Source organism: Miscanthus floridulus, chromosome 4 (assembly GCF_019320115.1).
Source record: "Miscanthus floridulus cultivar M001 chromosome 4, ASM1932011v1, whole genome shotgun sequence".
In the NCBI taxonomy this organism is placed as follows: Eukaryota; Viridiplantae; Streptophyta; class Magnoliopsida; order Poales; family Poaceae; genus Miscanthus; species Miscanthus floridulus.
The window spans coordinates 110,678,378-110,697,609 of record NC_089583.1 but is presented as its reverse complement, the minus strand read 5'-3'; the positions used below and the strand labels follow the sequence as shown (position 1 = coordinate 110,697,609).

The following is a 19,232-nucleotide window of genomic DNA, read 5'->3' as shown; positions in this document are numbered from 1 at the left end:
GTGGCATCACAACCTTTCTGGTCCCTTGCTTAGATCTGCACATTCCACCTACAACATAGCCAATACAAAACGCTTAAATCCCGGACGTCTTCCCCTCCGGTGAGGAAAAGATAGCCTAACCAACCATTTGGCCGTTATTTAACTGCAAGAAAGCCGCATTCCTCCTACTCTCACTTCTTCTACATAAATAACCTCCTATTGCCACTGTTGCAGAAGCATGCATGCTCCATTTCCCCGCAAATAAATAATCAAATTATGAAAATGTATCGCGTCCAAGCTGCAAGGATGTCTTATGTTGTGCTAGCCCTACTAGCCATCTCTGCCGTTGTCTCGACGGAGGCAACAGGCGTCGTCGACGCGCCGAGTCCAGCTCCGTCGGGGCCTCTCAATCTGACGGAGATCCTCAGGAAGGGCACCCAGTACAACGCGTTCATTCGCCTGCTCAAGGATGTGAGTCTTAACTGTAAGTCTGAGTTCAGTTCGTTTTTGCTTTCATTTTCAGTTAAGTTCAGTTAGCGTTCTGTTAGCGTAGAGCTCGGCTTTGGATTCTTTCCTCCCGAGCGCGTCTTTGTACCGATTCTGTAGGATCGTGGCGTGGACTGGGCGTGTGGGATGGCACATGCAGTAGTGCGGTTCATGGCCACGAATGTCGGTTGGTGCGAGCAAAGCCCGGCCACCATTTTCTTTCCGTTGAAGTCTTCTCTGTAATGAGATACAAATAATAGAGGAGCATAAACAGAAAAGCTGCTGCAGTTTGCACAGCACCAAAAAAATACCCTGTGTTCATCGTGCTTGTATTCTCAGTACGTGAGATTGAGAGCACGCCGGAGTGAGTCCGGCTGACATTTGGTACCAGAGCCGAGATCACGCCGCCGGCGCCATGTCCGAGTCTCCGTCGAAGAAGAAGGAGGTTACTCCATCGCGTTCGCCGCGCCGCCGCCGAGGCCGCTCGCACACTCGCCGCTCTCGCGCCCGCAGCGGATCGCGCGTCCTGGAGCGCATTGTGGAGCGTCCGTCCGCGAGCGTCGCGTGGCCGATGCTCACGCGATCCAACTACCCCGAGTGGGCGTTGGTCATGGAGGTCAACTTCCAGACGCTCCGAGTATGGGACGTCGTCGTCGACGCCATCGACGACGATCCTGACGAGGACGACTACCACGACGATCGGGTGGCCATGGCGGGCATCCTGCGGTCCGTACCGCAGGAACTCTGGAACGCACTCGCCGTCCGGCGCACGGCGAAGGAGGCATGGGACGCCATCAAGATCCTCCGGGTCGGCGACGAGCGTGCGCGCGACGCCACCGCGCAGCAGCTCCGCCGCGACTTCGGCAACCTCGCCTTCAAGGATGGGGAAACCGTCAGCGACTTCGGCGTGCGGATCACCACTCTCGCCACGAACCTGCGCACCCTCGGCGACAACATCTCCGAATCCGAGGTAGTTAAGAAACTGCTGCAGGTAGTGCCGGAGAAGCTGTCCCAAGCCGCCGTCTCCATCGAGATGTTCTGCAACCTCCGCACCATCTCGATCGAGGACGTAATCGGGCGCCTTCGGGTGTTCGAGGACCGCGGCAAGCAGAAGTCCGTCACGGACGCCATGGGGCGTCTCCTTCTCACCGAGGAAGACTGGGAGGCGCGCCGCAAGGCTCGCCGAGACCAGGACAGCTCCGGGCGCAGTGCGGCGTCGAGCTCCGGCGGGAAGAAGCGAGGCCAGCGCGGGCAAGGCCGCGGACGCGGGAAAGGAGAAGGCGGCTCCACCTCGCACGACGGGAAGCAGGCCGAGCCCAACTCCGGCAAGACAACGAGGGCCGACCAGTGCAAGCGATGCGGCAAATACGGCCACTGGGCCAAGGATTGCCGCAGCAAGCCCAAGGCGGAGGCCCATGTCGCGCAGGCTGAAGAAGATGCCGAGCCTGCCCTGCTGATGGCCCGCGCCACAGTCGTCCCCAATCCGGTGCCAGATCCCCACGGCGCCGCCACCACTCCGCCGCCGGAGCGCCGCCCTCTTCGCGTCATGGAGGGCAAGGTCTTTGCCAAGCTGGACTGCGACTCCGAGCGCGACGACGGGGTGTGGTACCTCGATAGTGGAGCTACGAACCACATGTCCGGCAGCCGCAACGCCTTCATCGACATCGACACGGCGGTTCACGGCTTCGTCAAGTTTGGCGACGGGTCGGAGGTCGCCATCGAGGGCTCCGGCACCGTCCTGTTCGAAGGGAAGACCGGTGAGCACCTCCCGCTCACGGGGGTGTACTTCATCCCCAGGCTCACCACCAACATTGTGAGCCTCGGGCAGCTGGACGAGGGCGGCTGCGACGTCCACGCCAAGCACGGCGTCCTGCGCGTCCGCGACGAGAATGGACGCCTCATCGTGCGAGTGAAGCGCTCGGCGAACCGCCTCTACCTACTGCGCGTCAAGATTGCCCGGCCGCTCTGCCTGTCTGCGCGTTCCACCAACAGCGCGTGGCTCTGGCATGAGCGGTACGGGCACCTGCACTTCGACGCCTTGCGCAAGCTGGAGCTGCGCGGGATGGTCCATGGACTGCCGCATGTCGACCACGTCCACCAACTCTGCGCCGACTGCGTCACCACCAAGCTGAAGCGGAGTCCGTTCCCAGCGCAGGCAAAGCGGCGTGCCGAGGGACTGATCGATTTGGTCCATGCGGACCTGTGCGGCCCAATCACGCCGCCAACTCCCGGCGGTAAGCAGTATTTTGTGCTGTTCGTGGATGATCGAAGCAGGTATATGTGGGTGGCCCTGCTTGCCGCCAAGAGCGACACGCTTGCGGCAGTGAAGAAGTTCCAGGCTCGAGTGGAGACGGAGACGGGCCGGCGACTGCGCGTTCTGCGTACCGACAACGGAGGAGAATTCACCTCCGTGGAGTTCGAGCTGTACTGCGCCGAGCACGGGGTTGAACGGCAGCACACCGCGCCGTATACACCCCAGCAGAACGGCGTCGTGGAAAGGCGGAACCAGACGGTCGTGACGATGGCGCGCAGCCTGCTGAAGAGCCGCGGCATGCCGTCGCTGTTCTGGGGAGAAGCGGTGGCCACGGCTGTGTTCCTGCTCAACCGGGCGCCCACGAAGGCGCTCGACGGCGTCACCCCGTTCGAGGCCTGGAAAGGCAGGAGGCCCAATGTCTCCTTCTTTCGTACCTTCGGCTGCGTCGCCTACGTCAAGTCGACAAAGCCGTACCTGAAGAAGCTCGACGATCGTGGCACGCCGGTCGTCTTCATCGGCTACGAACCTGGCGCCAAGGCATGGCGCTTCTACGACCCGGCGTCGAGGCGCGCCGTGGTGTCCAGGGATGCTGTCTTCAATGAGCAGGCACCCTGGAGATGGAAGGACGAGGAGATGAACACGGAGGCTGAGTTCGTGGTGGAGGACAACATCGTGGAGCTGGACGCTGGGCACCACGACGCTGAAACCGGCGGCACTTCTGAGGTCCCGTCGACGCACGTGTCTGCTCCAGGCTCGCCCGTGGCTCAAACTCCCGCGACGTCGCCCGCATCATCTGCGCCCGGTCCGTCCACACCTGCGCCGCCACCGATCGAGCTTTCCCAACCTGATTTCGTGTCCCCTCCACCGAATGCTGAGGAGTACTGGGACGCGGACACGGACGACGTGGAGCCGCGCTACCGCACCGTCGACAATGTCCTTGGCGCGGAAACTCCACCGGGCTACGCCACGCGCCAGGTTGCTGCTCAGCTCCATCTACAGATTGAAGAAGAGCCGGCCACGTTCACTGAGGCCGAGAAGCACGAGCCCTGGCGCAACGCCATGAAGGAGGAGATGGACTCCATCGAGTGCAACAAGACGTGGCGCCTGGTGCCACTGCCTGCGGGTCATCGTCCGATCGGCCTAAAGTGGGTGTTCAAGGTGAAAAAGGATGCTGCCGGTACTGTGGCAAAGTACAAGGCGCGTCTCGTGGCGAAAGGCTACGTCCAGCAACCCGGCATCGACTTTGATGAGGTGTTCGCTCCCGTCGCCCGTATCGAATCGGTGCGGCTGCTGCTCGCACTCGCTGCCCAGGAGGGGTGGCCGGTGCACCACATGGACGTGAAGTCCGCGTTCTTGAACGGGGAGCTGCGCGAGGAGGTGTACGTTCGGCAGCCTCCCGGATTCGTTGTCAAGGGGCAGGAAGACAAGGTGCTGCGCCTGGACAAGGCGCTCTATGGTCTCCGCCAGGCGCCGCGTGCCTGGAACGCGAAGCTCGACGCGACGCTGAAGGTGCTCGGCTTCACTCACAGCACCTCGGAGCATGCAGTCTATGCCCGTGGGGAAGGCGCGTCGCGGCTGCTGGTGGGCGTGTACGTCGACGACCTCATCATCACCGGGAACGACAACACCGAGATCGCTCGGTTCAAGCACGAGATGCGCTCCATGTTCAAGATGAGTGATCTTGGCCTCTTGTCCTTTTATTTGGGCATTGAGGTGCAGCAGACGGAGGACGGCATCAAGCTCTCACAGGCGGCGTACGCGCGCAAGATCCTGGAGCGCGCGGGCATGGGTGGCTGCAACCCGTGCCATACTCCGATGGAGCCTCGCCTGAAGCTGTCGAAGGAGAGCACGGCGGCACCGGTGGACGCCACTGAGTATCGAGGCATTGTCGGCTGCCTCCGGTACCTGGTGCACACCAGACCCGACATCGCCTACGCCGTCGGCTACATCAGCCGATTCATGGAGCGCCCAACCACCGAACACCTCAACGCCGTCAAGCGGGTGCTGCGCTACGTCGCCGGCACCATCGACCTTGGGTGTCACTACAGGCGCGGCGGAGGCAAGTTGAAGCTGCTGGGATACAGTGACGCGGACATGGGAGGCGATATCGACACAAGGAAGAGCACTACAGGCGTGCTGTTCTTTCTTGGTCCCTGTCTTGTGTCCTGGCAGTCACAGAAGCAGAAGGTTGTCGCCCTCTCCTCGTGCGAAGCAGAGTACATCGCGGGGACGACGGCGGCATGCCAGGGCACCTGGCTGGCGCAGCTCTTGGCTGACCTGACAAGCGAGCAGCGCGCCGCCTTCCTGCTGAAGATGGACAGTCAATCTGCCATTGCTCTCAGTAAGAATCCTGTCTACCATGATCGAAGTAAGCATATAGATGTTCGATATCATTTTATCCGCGAATGCATTGGTGATGGGAGGATGGATGTTGAGCACGTCCGCACTGAAGAGCAGCTCGCCGACATACTGACCAAGCCGCTAGCACGAGATCGTTTCTGTGAGCTACGTGTTCAGCTTGGTGTCGTCAACGTCGGCAAGGAACTTCAGACTTAGGGGGTGAAATGTGAGTCTTAACTGTAAGTCTGAGTTCAGTTCGTTTTTGCTTTCATTTTCAGTTAAGTTCAGTTAGCGTTCTGTTAGCGTAGAGCTCGGCTTTGGATTCTTTCCTCCCGAGCGCGTCTTTGTACCGATTCTGTAGGATCGTGGCGTGGACTGGGCGTGTGGGATGGCACATGCAGTAGTGCGGTTCATGGCCACGAATGTCGGTTGGTGCGAGCAAAGCCCGGCCACCATTTTCTTTCCGTTGAAGTCTTCTCTGTAATGAGATACAAATAATAGAGGAGCATAAACAGAAAAGCTGCTGCAGTTTGCACAGCACCAAAAAAATACCCTGTGTTCATCGTGCTTGTATTCTCAGTACGTGAGATTGAGAGCACGCCGGAGTGAGTCCGGCTGACAAAGGACACCGAGGTGACCTCGCAGGTGACCAGCCTGCTCGACAGCGACCGGAACGCCGACGGCCTGACGGTGCTGGCCCCGACCGACGCGGCGTTCGCGGGTCTCAGGCCAGGCACGCTCAACCGGATGGACGCGCAGGCGCAGGCGCAGCTGGTGCTGTTCCACATCCTGCCCAAGTACTACACCTTCGTGTCGTTCCAGACCACCACCAACCCCGTGCGCACGCAGGCCTCCGGCCAGCACGGCGTGTACACCGTAAACGTCACCAGCGGCGGCGAGCGTCAGGTCAACGTGTCGTCGGGGCTCATGGAGGCCATGCTAGGGAAGACGCTCTACTCGGCGTACCCACTGGCGGTGTACTCCGTGGACAAGGTCCTGCTCTCGCCGGCGCTCTTCGGCCGCAGCGCCGTGAACGATGGAGCCGAGGCACCGGCGGCGGCTTCAAAACCGCAGAAGCAAGCGCCTTCTTCGACGGCGGTTGATGATCAAGCTCCTGCTAATGAGGCTGACGCCACGGCCGCGGGGGCAGATACCACAAGGACCAGGTGGCTGCTGGCTTCTGCTGCTACCGCGTCCGCGGTCGTGCTCAGCCTGCTCTCATGCTAAGTGAAAGCAATCGATCAACGTACGTGTGCATTCAAATCCTATTTCTTTTACTATTTGTCATCTATTCGGATGTATGGTGCGGATCGTGAATACTTCTAATTTCAATGCTAAATTTAGGCCAAAATGGTTACAATATGTACCATTTGCGACCAAATTGCATTTGTTGGGAGGTGTGACAAGTATTGGTATGGTCTAAAGTTTGTGTCTCGAACTAGTGCATTGTATTTATGCATACAAACACAAACAGTCCATGCGATGCGACAATGGGCGGGTGGGCAACCCAGTTGGAACTCAGGCAAGTAGACCTTTTTTTTTAAAATAAGCACGCCAATGAGCGTTGATATATATATTTGAGGCACATATGCTTAACAAATATAAATAAGCATGCTCATGAGCGTTGATACACAGCTGATCCACGAGGAATACAGCTCCACCAAAGTAGTGACAAGTGCCCAGCATTTTCTTGAGCTCAGACAAGTTGATTGCCAATGTCCTGGTCCTGGATGCAGTAGCAGATCAGACTTTCGACACTGGTACCTGGGGATACCGATCTATCATAGATCCGACTGCATCTGCTTCCATCTGCAATATTGTACTCCTCAGTGTTGATATCACATTCCCGGTAGCAGATCAGACTTTCGACAATGGTACCTGGGGATACCGATCTATCATAGATCCGACTGCATCTGCTTCCATCTGCAATATTGTACTCCTCAGTGTTGATATCACATTCCCACGCCAAATACATGGTATCAGCAGTGACATAGGGAAAGGCCTCTATTGATACCGAAATGGTGCGCATCATGCCCATGAACACGGCACGTCCGTTGAGGCGCTTGACTGGGATCAAGATCCCAGCTTCCAAATCCAATCTATAAACCACTACTACAGAATCGATTTTTAGGGGCGACTTGTAACCATTTGTAGAGGCGATTTGGCCAGCCGCCCCTACCGAACCGTCTCTACTAATCATGCATTTGTGGGAGCGGTTCCCAGGCCGCCCCTACAAATCGATTTGTAGGGGCGGCTCGTATTACTAGCCGCTCCTACAAATCGATTTGTAGGGGCTGCTGGAAACAATAGCCACCCCTACAAATCGACTTGTAGGGGTGGCTGTAGTACCAGCCGCCCCTACAAACATGTATTTGTAGGGGCGGCCCCTACAGTACGTTTTCCCGCAAAAAAAAATTCAAATTTACAATTCAAAATCGCGTTGCCGAACATTCCGCGACCAACATTCCGAACCGCGTTCGCGTTGCCGAACGCCCCGCGACCAACGTTCCGAACCGCGTTCGCGTTGCCGAACGCCCCGCAACCGCGACTACAAGCACAAGAGAATTATATAAACTACAATTACAAGTTCAATTCATAAGAATATATACAACACATCATTAAATATACAAATTCCATACCCATTCTTATCAACGTCCTAGAGCTTGCCTTTCGGTCTCACGAAGGTGTTGGTACTGAGGATTTGTACCTAACTCAGACTCTCGATCAGGTAGGCACCTCTGACGTGTACAATCTGGTCCAATATAAAGTTGCAAAGGTCGCCGACGAGCTCTAAGAGTTGGTCATCCTTGTATGGGTCTCTTTTCATTCCTTTCTCTTCTCTCCACTATAAGAGAACAAGTTTCGGTTTAGTATTTGATATCATGTACGAAGTTTTTATACTACGGGGAAGAGGTTCAAACTTACCCTTAAGGGGTGTCTCCTGTAGGCACCGGTGTTACTCATCATAGAACATATATAGTATCCATAATGTACACTTTCAGGCCTCTGCTTGGAGCATTGTGTGTTTTGCATATGAAAATGTTAAGTAATGCTTTCGACAGCCATGTAACGGAGTACTGAAGAAGTAAGTTACACTTACCGCATATAGTGTTTTTATAGCCAGTTTTTCCTTCCTTGCTGGATCATGTCTTCCATGATGATTAGTGACATAGAACCTAAATGCTATGTTCAAATTATTTTAGCAAATACAACTTGTTAGTATCCAAAAGTGAACGTTACAAGTATGTATACAAACATATAAGCTAATAAGGATTGTCGATTTGTATACGTCTTAAGAATCGATATGAAGTCTTTGTAGGTCACCGTGTCCCTATCTAATGAATCAAAGACTCATGCCATGCTCCTCCCGACATCGATGGCTATACAAATTTAGTGGTTGCTGCATGTATTTAATCATAGAACTAGATAAGCTCTTTTGCATTGAATAAAATATATCAAACAAAGCTTTAAGTATAGAGTTGAACTTACTCGAAGTTGTATGGTATCCATATAGTAGAGTGTTGTTGGAGATTTTTGAAAGCCATGGCAATATATGCCGCAACCTTAAGGGACTCTTCCCTTAGTTTTGCCGTACGGATGCGCTCTTTCTCTCGAAGAGTCTTTGCAGCAGCTAGCTCTTTGGCATCTAGTGTCCACCATTTAGGGTAATTAAAATTTATTTGGGCTATAGCTTGAGGGTCTACATACCCGGCTTTCACACTTGGCATTTGTTTGGCAATGTGCACTTGCATTCTACAAATCACGGCGTGGGTTAGTTACAACAAAATTCAAAGATTACATTCATATCATATTGGAAGGACAAGGACTTATAGGCACCACGTGCGAATTAGATTCATCTCCATTTCTCCCAGGTGAAAGCATGTGTGCATGCCATTGAAGTCAAAGACAATTTTTCCGACTGGGCTTCCAAATGTGCCGATGGGGAAGCATGCTTGTATGATATCTATGCTCATTGGGAGAACACGTAAGTACCAATCATGGAACCTTCTCATTCCAAGTGGTATGCGCTGGATGTCCCGGTTTGGTAGGAAGGGCTTGTCTCTTTCATATGTTTTCGGGCAATCCTTTGAACATTCGATGGCATCAACATTTGGATACTGCTTTGCAATTTGGTGGAGTTTGCTAGTGACGGCCTCCTCAGAACCCCGTGATGGGACTTTTTTAACTTGGTTCTCAGGCTTGAACTAGTCATGGGAATACCACTTGGACACCGACGAGACGTCTTTCATCGGAACATAAACTGGAATCACGGTTGTGCTTGTTGAACATAAACTTGGACACCAATTGGAATCTTCTTTCAAAATTCCCATTCAGGCACGTCCTCATCTTCTTGTGCATCACCTTTTTTAGGAGGCACTCGTTGTTCATGTATCGGTTGTGCTTGTTGAGAAGACTATAACATCTCATCATGTACTTGCTCGGTACGAGTTGGAGAAGGTTGTGGCATCTCATTAGGCACATGCTCGCTAGGAGGCGGGGAAGAATGTGGCATCTCAGGAATGTGGGGGTCACAAGATAGTGAAAATATCTCCCCGACCTCAACAACTCGCTCCAAATTTGGGAGAGAGGGAGGCGACGAAGAAGCAGTCAATATAATGTCCCGTTTGTGCCAAAGGATGAACTACCCCATAACGTCTCCGAGTAACACCAGCCCCTCGGGAGTTGCGTAGTCTATCCTCCACTGTATGAACTCAGGCTTCACTGTATACACCTCGACCCTAGTGTAGTCCGGGGGTATCTTATTATTGTGGTGTAAGCCACCGAGAGGATGTGCCACACCCGTTGCCACCTCCATCATAGTGTTCTGCCAGCCGCTGAGAAACACCAAGGTGCAACTAGTTGGTTCCCATATACGATCGACTGGGGTTGTAGCTGCAGTGGAACCTTGGCTGCTAGGAACTTTCGGAGGGCTGCCAACTAATGTCAGTTCTCCCGGCGGCGTCACTAATATCCGTGGCTCCGTAGATAGTCCTTGCTCCTCCAACGCTTTTGCAACTAGAGCCTTCACTTGGAGCTCAAGACTAGTCTCCTGGTCTTGGCCATGTTTCTTATACATGTGCCTATCCTCTTCAAATTCTTGCTTCCAGGTCGTCCTTTTCCCTAGCCCCCTGGTGCGGCCTGTGTGCTCCTTGTTTCCCAAGCCAAGGCTAAGCTCGTCCCTCTCTCTAAAAGGATTGAATGAGCCCTTCTTCTTGTCTTCAGCATATTTCAGTATCCTTGATACCACCTCTTGGGTCTCTGACTTATCAAACTTAAGATTACTGCTGGATGATTCGTACTCCTCGCATATATCTAGTTCCTTGAGCATACCTTCAAATTTGTCACATCGATATTCCCAGCAGTTGCGGCCTCTTCGTCCATCTTCCTAAACTGTTCTTCCTTGGCATAGTAGCCACCGGGGCCTAGATGATGCTGGTATTTGTTCCTCTTCGCCAGCTCAGTGTTATGGGCACTGAGCTCCAATGCCTTAGGTGAAGTCTTCTGAGCCACGAGCTCCTCCCTTTGACTAGGAGTTATTTTGCCAAACTCGTTGAAGGGAGTTAACCCCTTTTAGATATACTTCGTGTTGAGCTCCAACCTCCAATGTTGGAATGACTTTCCCATCATCCTGATAGCATTTTTTACCAATTTGTGCTTACCCTCTGGAAATCTAAAATTGAGCTTTAGCTGCCTATCCCATAGTGCATTCTTTGTGTTCTCTGGCACCTCTTTCCAGTTAGGGATTGTTGGGTTCAATTTATCTCTTACTAGGGCCCCGATCGCATTACGGAATCGTCCTCTTAATTCCTTCGGCTCAAGGATCTCCCTTGCTGGCCTGACCTCTGTTATCACATAGCATGTCTTATCTAGATATAGATTTCCTTTTCTATCCTCTCATTTTCTCTTAGGCTTGGTAGTCGTGGCTATATCTTGAGGTTGTGGAGCAGAGGCATCATGATCTGTCTCTATGGTTGTTGCCTCTGCTCTCCTTTCCTCTACTCCGTCTTGTCCAGCGAGATGTCGTGGATGTCGACATCATCTTTTCTGAGTTTTAGGAGGGACCTGTATATACGATAGGTCAAAGTGTTAGCAGAGGTAACACAGCCAAAGCTTTAGCAAAATTTACAAGCTAAGGCTTTTTCCCTACCTCCTCATTCGGGTTAAAATCCTTGTCCAAATCTTCCTCCGTTGGCCTCCTTCTGGCTTCACGTGGGAAAGGATCCTCGATACTTTCATATCCCTCTTCTGAGTCATCATCATCATCATCCTCTTCTTCTTCACCTTCAGCAGCCTCTCCTGCTCTTCCTTCTGCTCTTCCTTCCTCCTTATCACACTGCTCCTAAGTAAGCATCACTTCTAGATCCTTTTCTAACTCGTTATCGAACTGCTCCTGAGTTAGCTAGTCCTCTAGTGCTTGCTCCTCATAGGTTGGGTGCTCATCATGCTCGGGGCATCAGGCTGCACTATCTAGTGTCCGTGACATTATTTCGCGCTTTGTTCTAATAGATGCAATTAGTAAGAGGAGTAGTAGGAGTAGTAAGAGGAGTAGTAAGAGGAGGAGGAGTAGGAGTAGTAAGAGGAGTAGGAGGAGGAGGAGGAGTAGGAGTAGTGGTAGTAGTAGTAGTAGCAGCAGCAGCAGCCGCCACTACACACCAGCAGTATATAAGCAAAAAAACAGAGAAGGAGTGGTAGTAGTAGAGTAAGAGCAGCAGCCACTTAGGAGTAGCCAGTAGTAGTAGTAGTAAGTAGAAAGTAGTAGAGTAGAGTAAGTGTAGCAGTAGAGTGGTAGTAGTAGAGTAAGAGCAATAGCCACTTAGGAGTAGCGAGTAGTAAGAGTAGTGCGAAGTTAACCTAACTACTCAACATACTAATTCGGAGATAATACAGTTACACAAACAGAACCAATTCCATCCTAGCTTGCATTCAAGTTGACCAAACACCAACATGTATAAATTACAAATGGAACCAACCATTAAGTTCACTAATCATTCAAGGGCAAGAAACCCAGTCGTAATTTTACAAAGAAAATAAACGACTTCAAATTAGAATGGAAAAAATAATTGATTTTGGGAGACTAAAATTATCTTAATAATTCAAATTTCCTTTAGTTGATAACTGGTATCTTATTCTCATGGCATGTAGATGAAGAAGGGAGATAAACAACATAAACATATTTGTTTATTTATATTTGCTCTCAAATCAGCGGGTTGCTGCATGAGGCAGCCTTCCAATGCTTGTTGGTGATCTCAGATCCTAGACGAACGTGACAGTCCTCCTTAGCAAATTATAGGGTTTTTAGATCAAAGATTAAATGCCTAGAAAGACAACAATATAATTGAGTACCAGGTTACTGAAGTTTTAGAATAGTACACAGATATTAAAAGTAACATAGGTTATATGCTCACAGGTTTAGCTAACTGATCAGCAAGTAATCAGTTCAACAGTAGAGATAAAAATACTAGGTAGGTAATAAGACAATGCTGAAAATAATCAACACTACCCTTCACTGTCATGTTGTCTCACTACACCGCATTGTATCATCGAGCAATTTAATCTGCCCACGCAATTGCAATCATAGCCAAGTAACACAGTACTAGCAGATTGCACAAATGTAAATATCTGAACTAAAAACCAAGAGGGGCAACGGGTAACTCACAGCACGTAGATTGCACCATCCCAAGAAGCAGAGGTACACCGCACAGCAGAGAGCCTAGGAACCAGGCCACGGTTGACAGCACCAGAACAAAGTAGTACGGCACCACACAGGCGCACATATAGCAACGGCACACCGCCAGTCAGAACCAGCAGCACAACACCACAGCACCACCACTACTAGTACCAAGTCGCCGCGCCGGGCACCAGCCAGAAGAGCCGGCACCACCGCACGACCAGAGGTATGAGCCCCAAGAGAACACGTCGATCCCGGTTGGAATCGGTCAGAGCTTCGTCGAATCCTGGTTGAAGGGGGCGCGCGGGTGCGCTGCCGGCCGTCGATGGAGGTGCGCGGAGGCCGCCCACCGGTCGAGGTGCGCGGAGGCCACCCGTTGGTGGAAACCCTAGGGAGGCGCGTTGGTGCAGGGAGGAGCAGGCGTGCGCGGAAACCCTAGGGCGGGGAGAAGCAGGCGGGAGGGGGCCTAGGTACGGGGAGGGGGCACAGGTGCAGGGAGGAGTAGGCGCGCGCGGTGCAGGGAGAGGGTGCGGGTCCGAGAGGCGGCATCGGTGGAAACCCTGACGGCGTCAGAGGAGAAGAGAACGCCCAACAACAGCAGGCGCACGGCGTCGGTGCGCCCTTTCTTTTATAGTCGGGATGATTTGTAGGGGCGGTTCCTGATCCAGCCGCCCCTACAAATATTTTTTATTTTTTGAAATTATTAATTCTGTATTATAAAAATAATTATGTATATATAAAACAATTGTAACCAAAATAAAAGTACTATAAAAACAATTGTGTATATGCAAAAATATAATATTTTGTATTATTCTATATATGAAGAAATATATATATATAAACAATTGTAGTCAAAACAATATAGAAAACAAAAAAACAAAAATTAAAATTTTGAATTTTAAAACTTTGACTACAATTTTATGACATTAAATGAAATAAAACGAAAATATTATAAACATAAAAGTTGTATAACTCATCAATATGTACAACTTTTATTTTGGTCATCTTGTCATGTGACTTTGTTTGAACGATTCAAATTTTGAAATTCAAACCATTTCAACTTGAAACAATATTTTGAAAGAGTAAATGATTTCAGATGAAAAACTCATGAATACCAAAGTTGTAGAACTCATCAATATGTACCATTTTTATTTTGATCATATTTTCATTTGACCAAATTTAAATAGTTGAAATTTTGAATTTCACTAAATAGCAACTTTAAACAAGATTTTGAAACCTTAAATGATTTCAACAATAAAAGTCGTGAACATAAAAGTTGTTGAACTCCTCACTATCTACAACTTTTATTTTGGTCACTTTTTCATGTGATAAAATATTAGTAAACATTGTTCATAAATTCACATATGACTCATAGTTTCATGAACTATACCAGAAACATGTTGATTTGTGAATAATATTTACTATCACTTTGTCAGATGAAGAAATGATCAAAATAAAAGTTATAGATCTTGATGAGTTATACAACTTTAGTATTCATCACTTTTTCAGCTAAAAATCATTTAATGGTTGAAAATCTCGTTCGAACTTGTCATTTTTTTAAATTTGAAAATTTGAAGTGCTCAAACTTTGACAAATGAAATTTTGTATTAATAGAGTGGATGTTCAAATAGAGTCATCTGGATGTTGCAAATGATAGTCTCACACACATGCATAAAATCTAGTCTCACACACATATAAAAATATGTAGTCTTACACACGTATATAAATATATAGTCTCACACGAATGCATACATGAAGTCTTACAAACACACACTTACACAAACACTCCACGTTCAACAACTAGCTAGCCTGCTGTAACGACTTTCCCTTTGATACCTTTTTGTTCCCATGGCATTATGTCTTTGGGGAGGTTCTTTTCCACAACACTGATCTTCTTAGGAAAGTCTGTGAATAGCGGCATCTCATCGTAGTTATTGTAAGCTTCAACATCGTCCATGCCATCAACTCCAATAATGTGTTGTTTCCCAGAGGCAACCACGTGCTTTGTCTTCTTCTTCAGGGGGAGGCTACTTTGTGGGTCAGACATATAGAAAACTTGTGCGACATGTGAAGCGAGCACCCAAGGGTCATCTTGGTAGCCTAGATTCTCGAGGTCTAGGACTCTCAATCCTATCTCGTTCAGTTGGTGTTGTTTGATCCAGCGGCATCGAAACAGGGCCACCGTTATATCCCTTCCATAGTCAAGTTCTCATATCTCTTCAATGATGCCAAAGTATTAGATCTTTCGCCCTAATACATCGAGAGCCTCTATTTGAACGCCGCTATTTTGGTTCACATATTTACTATCCTTTGTGTGGGTATAGTACATATACCCATTGATGTCATAAGCATTCCAAGATGTCACTTGTCTCGATGGCCCCTACGCCAACCTACTGATGGTAATAGAGTCTATGGTTTCTCCAGGCGGTATGTGTTGGTCCTTCAACCATGTAGTTAGTCGTTGCTTGTGTTGTTTCATGACTCAATCATCCAAACGACCATTTCTCTCCACCATAATGATAGCCAAGTGTTCATCAATGTACGGTTGCATCAGTTGTGTATTTTGCAAGATACTGTAATGCGCCCGACTCACCTCTTTGTAATCATGGTCGATGAACACTTTTCTACCACTGGTGCCTTTCCCAGCCAGCCTACCCTTGTGACAAGAATCGGGATTACCAATTCCTTTTTGTACTTTTAGGTACTCTTGACAGCACTCAACGACTTCTTCAGTACTATAACCCTCTATCATGGAGCCCTCTGGGTATGCTCGATTATGCACATATTGACTTAGAACCGATATGAACCGCTCGTAGGACCACATTTCATGCAAGTAGCAAGGGCCTAGCACCTATATTTGATGAACCATGTGAATCATGAGATGTGACATTATATAAAAAAGTAGAAGGTAAACACATCTCCAGTTGGTTTTGTGTCTCCACCACAAATTCATGTAGGCCACTCAGCTCTTGCTTGTCAATCGTCTTCTGTGAGATCTTCGAAAAGAAGTAGCACATGCGGGTGATGGCTATTTTCAAGAACTCTGGCTTTATAGCCTTGATTGCAATAGGTAGAAACACTATCAGCATCACATGGCAATTGTGAGCCTTGCAGTGTATTATTGACAAGTCCTTCATCGACACTAGCTTCTTCACATTTGCTGAAAACCCAGTCAGGACTTTGATCCCCCTTAGGAAAGTGTATATAGCTCTCTTCTTGTCTGGTGTTAGGTTGAAGCATGCCGCGGGCAGAGTGTATTTTCCATTAGCCTCAGGTACCGGGTGAAGCTGTGGTATCACGTTTAGCTACACCATGTCTTTCCGTGCTTTCAAACCATCTTTTGACTTGCCTATGTCCATCAAGGTAGCAATGAGACTCTCAAAGACATTCTTCTACACAAGCATAGCATCAATGGCATGAGGGACCTTCAAGTCTGGCCAATAAGGCAGATATTGAAAGAAGATCAATTGTTTCTTGAAAGGTACGCCTTCGACAGGAGGTATGCTTCTATCTCTGTTCATCCTATCTGGATTCTTCTTTCCATAGACGACGCGTATGTTTTTCACCATTATATACACATGTTCTCCGTTATGACGTCTCTCCAGAGGGGGTTCAATCTTTGGGGTGCTGTTATAAAATCTAAAGAACAATTTACTGCGATACTTGTGACTTGTCTTTAAGAAGCGTCGGTTCCTTAGATAAACTATCTTCTTGGATGCATCCAGGTACACCCATATAGTATTATCCAAGCAAACCAAGCATCCCGTCTTCCCTTTGATCTGTCTAGACAAAGCAAACAGCGTGGGGTAATCATTGTTAGTAACAAATATTATTGCTCTACATATGAAGTCCTCCTTTTGGAACGTATCATACATCTGCTCCCCATGCCTCCATAGTCTCTCCATTTCTTGCATCAAAGGCTCGAGGAACACGTCTATATCAATGCCTAGTTGTTTAGGGCTAGAAATAAGAATAGCAAAGAGAAGGTACTTTCTCTTCTGACACAACTATGTTGGGATATTGTACATGGTCAAGATCACTGGGCATGTGTTGTGGTCGCTCATCCTCTCATTGAAGGGATTCATTCCATCGGTGCTCAAGCCAAACCGTACATTTTTTGGGTCATCGCTGAATTCTTTGTGCTTCTCATCAAACCTTTGTCACTGACTATAATCAGCCGGGTGTGCAATCTTATCATTATCCACCTTACGCTCATCATCCCACCATGTCATGAGTGTAGCTTCTTTAGGGTTTAGGAAGATACGTCTCAAGCGGTCGGTCACTGGCAGGTACCACATTACCAAGGCAGAAATTCTTCTCTGTTTTACATCGTTGCCTAATGGAGTATCCTCTAGGGGCTAAGATTCTTGTACCATCTTTTTGTACCCTTCTTATTCCTCTTTTCCCCCGTGAAGGGTTCGTCCCCACCGTAAAGGTCATTGTTCTTGTATCGGCTGGCCCCACACCGGAGACATTTATCTAGTGACTTGAACGTTTCACCACGAAAAAGTATACAGTGGTTGGGGCATGCATGGATTTTTTCAACCCCCATTGTCAATGGACTTATGACCTTCTTCGCTTAGTATGTGTTGGCGGGAACTAAGTTTGGTTGTGGTAGCACCCATGACAAGAGATGCAATAGATCATTGAAACTACAGTCTGACAGTCGTACTTAGCTGTTAGGATGAGCAGCTCAAGCACAAAATGTAGCAATGTCCAATGTGTCGGACAGCCCTTTTCAATATCATACACAGTCTTCTTCGATGCTTTTGTCACCCTTTTCAAATTTTCTAGACCTTTCAGGCTATTTAGTAAAATCTCTGGTCTAAGGACTCGAATCATGTCCTTCAAATCATCTTCATCCCCGACACATGCTCCACCCTCATTATTGGCACCACCTTCGTCGTTACCATCCCAACCACCAGCATCACCACCTTGTTTATTGCCAAACTCGAAATCTATTCGTGCATCAAGCTCTGCTGAATATTGGGACAGGGATTCTATGGTTTCGTCGTCGTATTCCTCCTCATCCTCGTCGTTAACAATAATCATTTCACCATAATGAATCCAAACTGTGTAGTCCTCAACAAATCCTCGCATAATCAAATATGATATGATGATAGTCACATCTGTCCGTGCCATACGGTTCTTGCAATCTTTATAAGGGTAAATAATTGTATCATTATTATCTTTCAATGTCGTTGCATGCTTCTTTGCGGCTTCAATAAATTTATCCATCTCTTTACGGAAACCTGCCTTGAACCTTAACGAACCATACATCCAAGAGTTCCTGTACTCCACCTTTTACAACAACAATAAAATAAACATTAAATGGCTACTTATTCAGATATATATAAAAATAAATCAAATTAATAATTACTTGAGAATAATTGTATATACTTCAGATATATATAAATATAAATATAATATAATTACATGAAGCATACAAACACACCGTGATAGAGGAAAAATAATTAATGGCCCATTTATCCATAAATAATTAAAATACATATTTATTAATTACAATAAATAATTTCAAAGACAACAATTAGCAACAATTATACTTTATCCAATATCTTTCATACAAACCCTAGTCCAATTTCATCAAACATAAATTTACAAAAACAAAATTAATAAAAAAACCAAACCCTAGATCTAGATCCACATGCATATAAAACATTCATAAAACTAACTAATTGTTCACTAAAATCAAGAAACATGGGTATGATCTTGTTCCCATCCCTAATTTATCCTAGTACATTTAAAACTTGGGTCTAATTTGCTTTATAAGTAGCTCAAGCACCATAGAAGAGAGAGAAAAATAAAACTCTAATTACTCACTAACCAACCATCAAAACTATAAAAAAGTGTGGAATAGCATTTTCTTACCTTATACAATCTCTTCACCAAAGAATTTAAGACCAAAACCTTTCCCTTTAGTAGAGCAATTTTTGGGAGATGCCCAAGGCCTCCCCACCTTTGTTTTATGGGTTGAAGTGAGTGACCTGAGGAGAAAGAATGTGCTGCGGCTGTTTTATATGTGTGTCATTTGTAGGGGCGGCTGGTGATTGAGCCACCCCTACAAATCGGAGCTATGTATACGGGGGGTCATTTGTAGGGGCGGCTGGTGATTGAGCCACCCCTACAAATCGGAGTTATGTATATGGGGGCATTTGTAGGAGCGACTCAATCACCAGCCACCATACAAATAGCAACTCCAGGGACGGCTGGTGATTGAACCGCCCCTATAAATCAGACCCCGTTTGTAGGGGTGGCTCGTATCACCAGCCGCTCCTGTTGTTCCATTTATAGGAACGGCTAGTGTCTGGACACTCGAGCACACCACTGTAGGGACGGCTCCATCACCAGCCGTCCCTAAAAAAACGAACCTTTGGTAGAAATCATTTTTTGCGTAGTGAACAGTATACTTCCTGCGTTTGTCCTGGCCAATAGTTCGGTGCACCAGCATCAGTTCTCCACCATTGTCCACCAGGTGAAGGCTGT

At 48.4% G+C, this 19,232-nt stretch overlaps 1 protein-coding gene across 1 annotated transcript; it reads left to right on the top strand.

Annotated features, from left to right (window-relative positions):
* The first annotated feature begins 226 nt into the window (after positions 1-226).
* LOC136550320 (fasciclin-like arabinogalactan protein 13) lies at positions 227-6,466 on the top strand. The gene is made up of 2 exons (XM_066541857.1): positions 227-450; positions 5,705-6,466. The coding sequence occupies exons 1-2, from the start codon at positions 256-258 to the stop codon at positions 6,284-6,286; spliced, it is 777 nt and encodes a 258-aa protein (XP_066397954.1). The 5' UTR covers positions 227-255; the 3' UTR covers positions 6,287-6,466.
* The last annotated feature ends 12,766 nt before the right edge of the window (positions 6,467-19,232 follow it).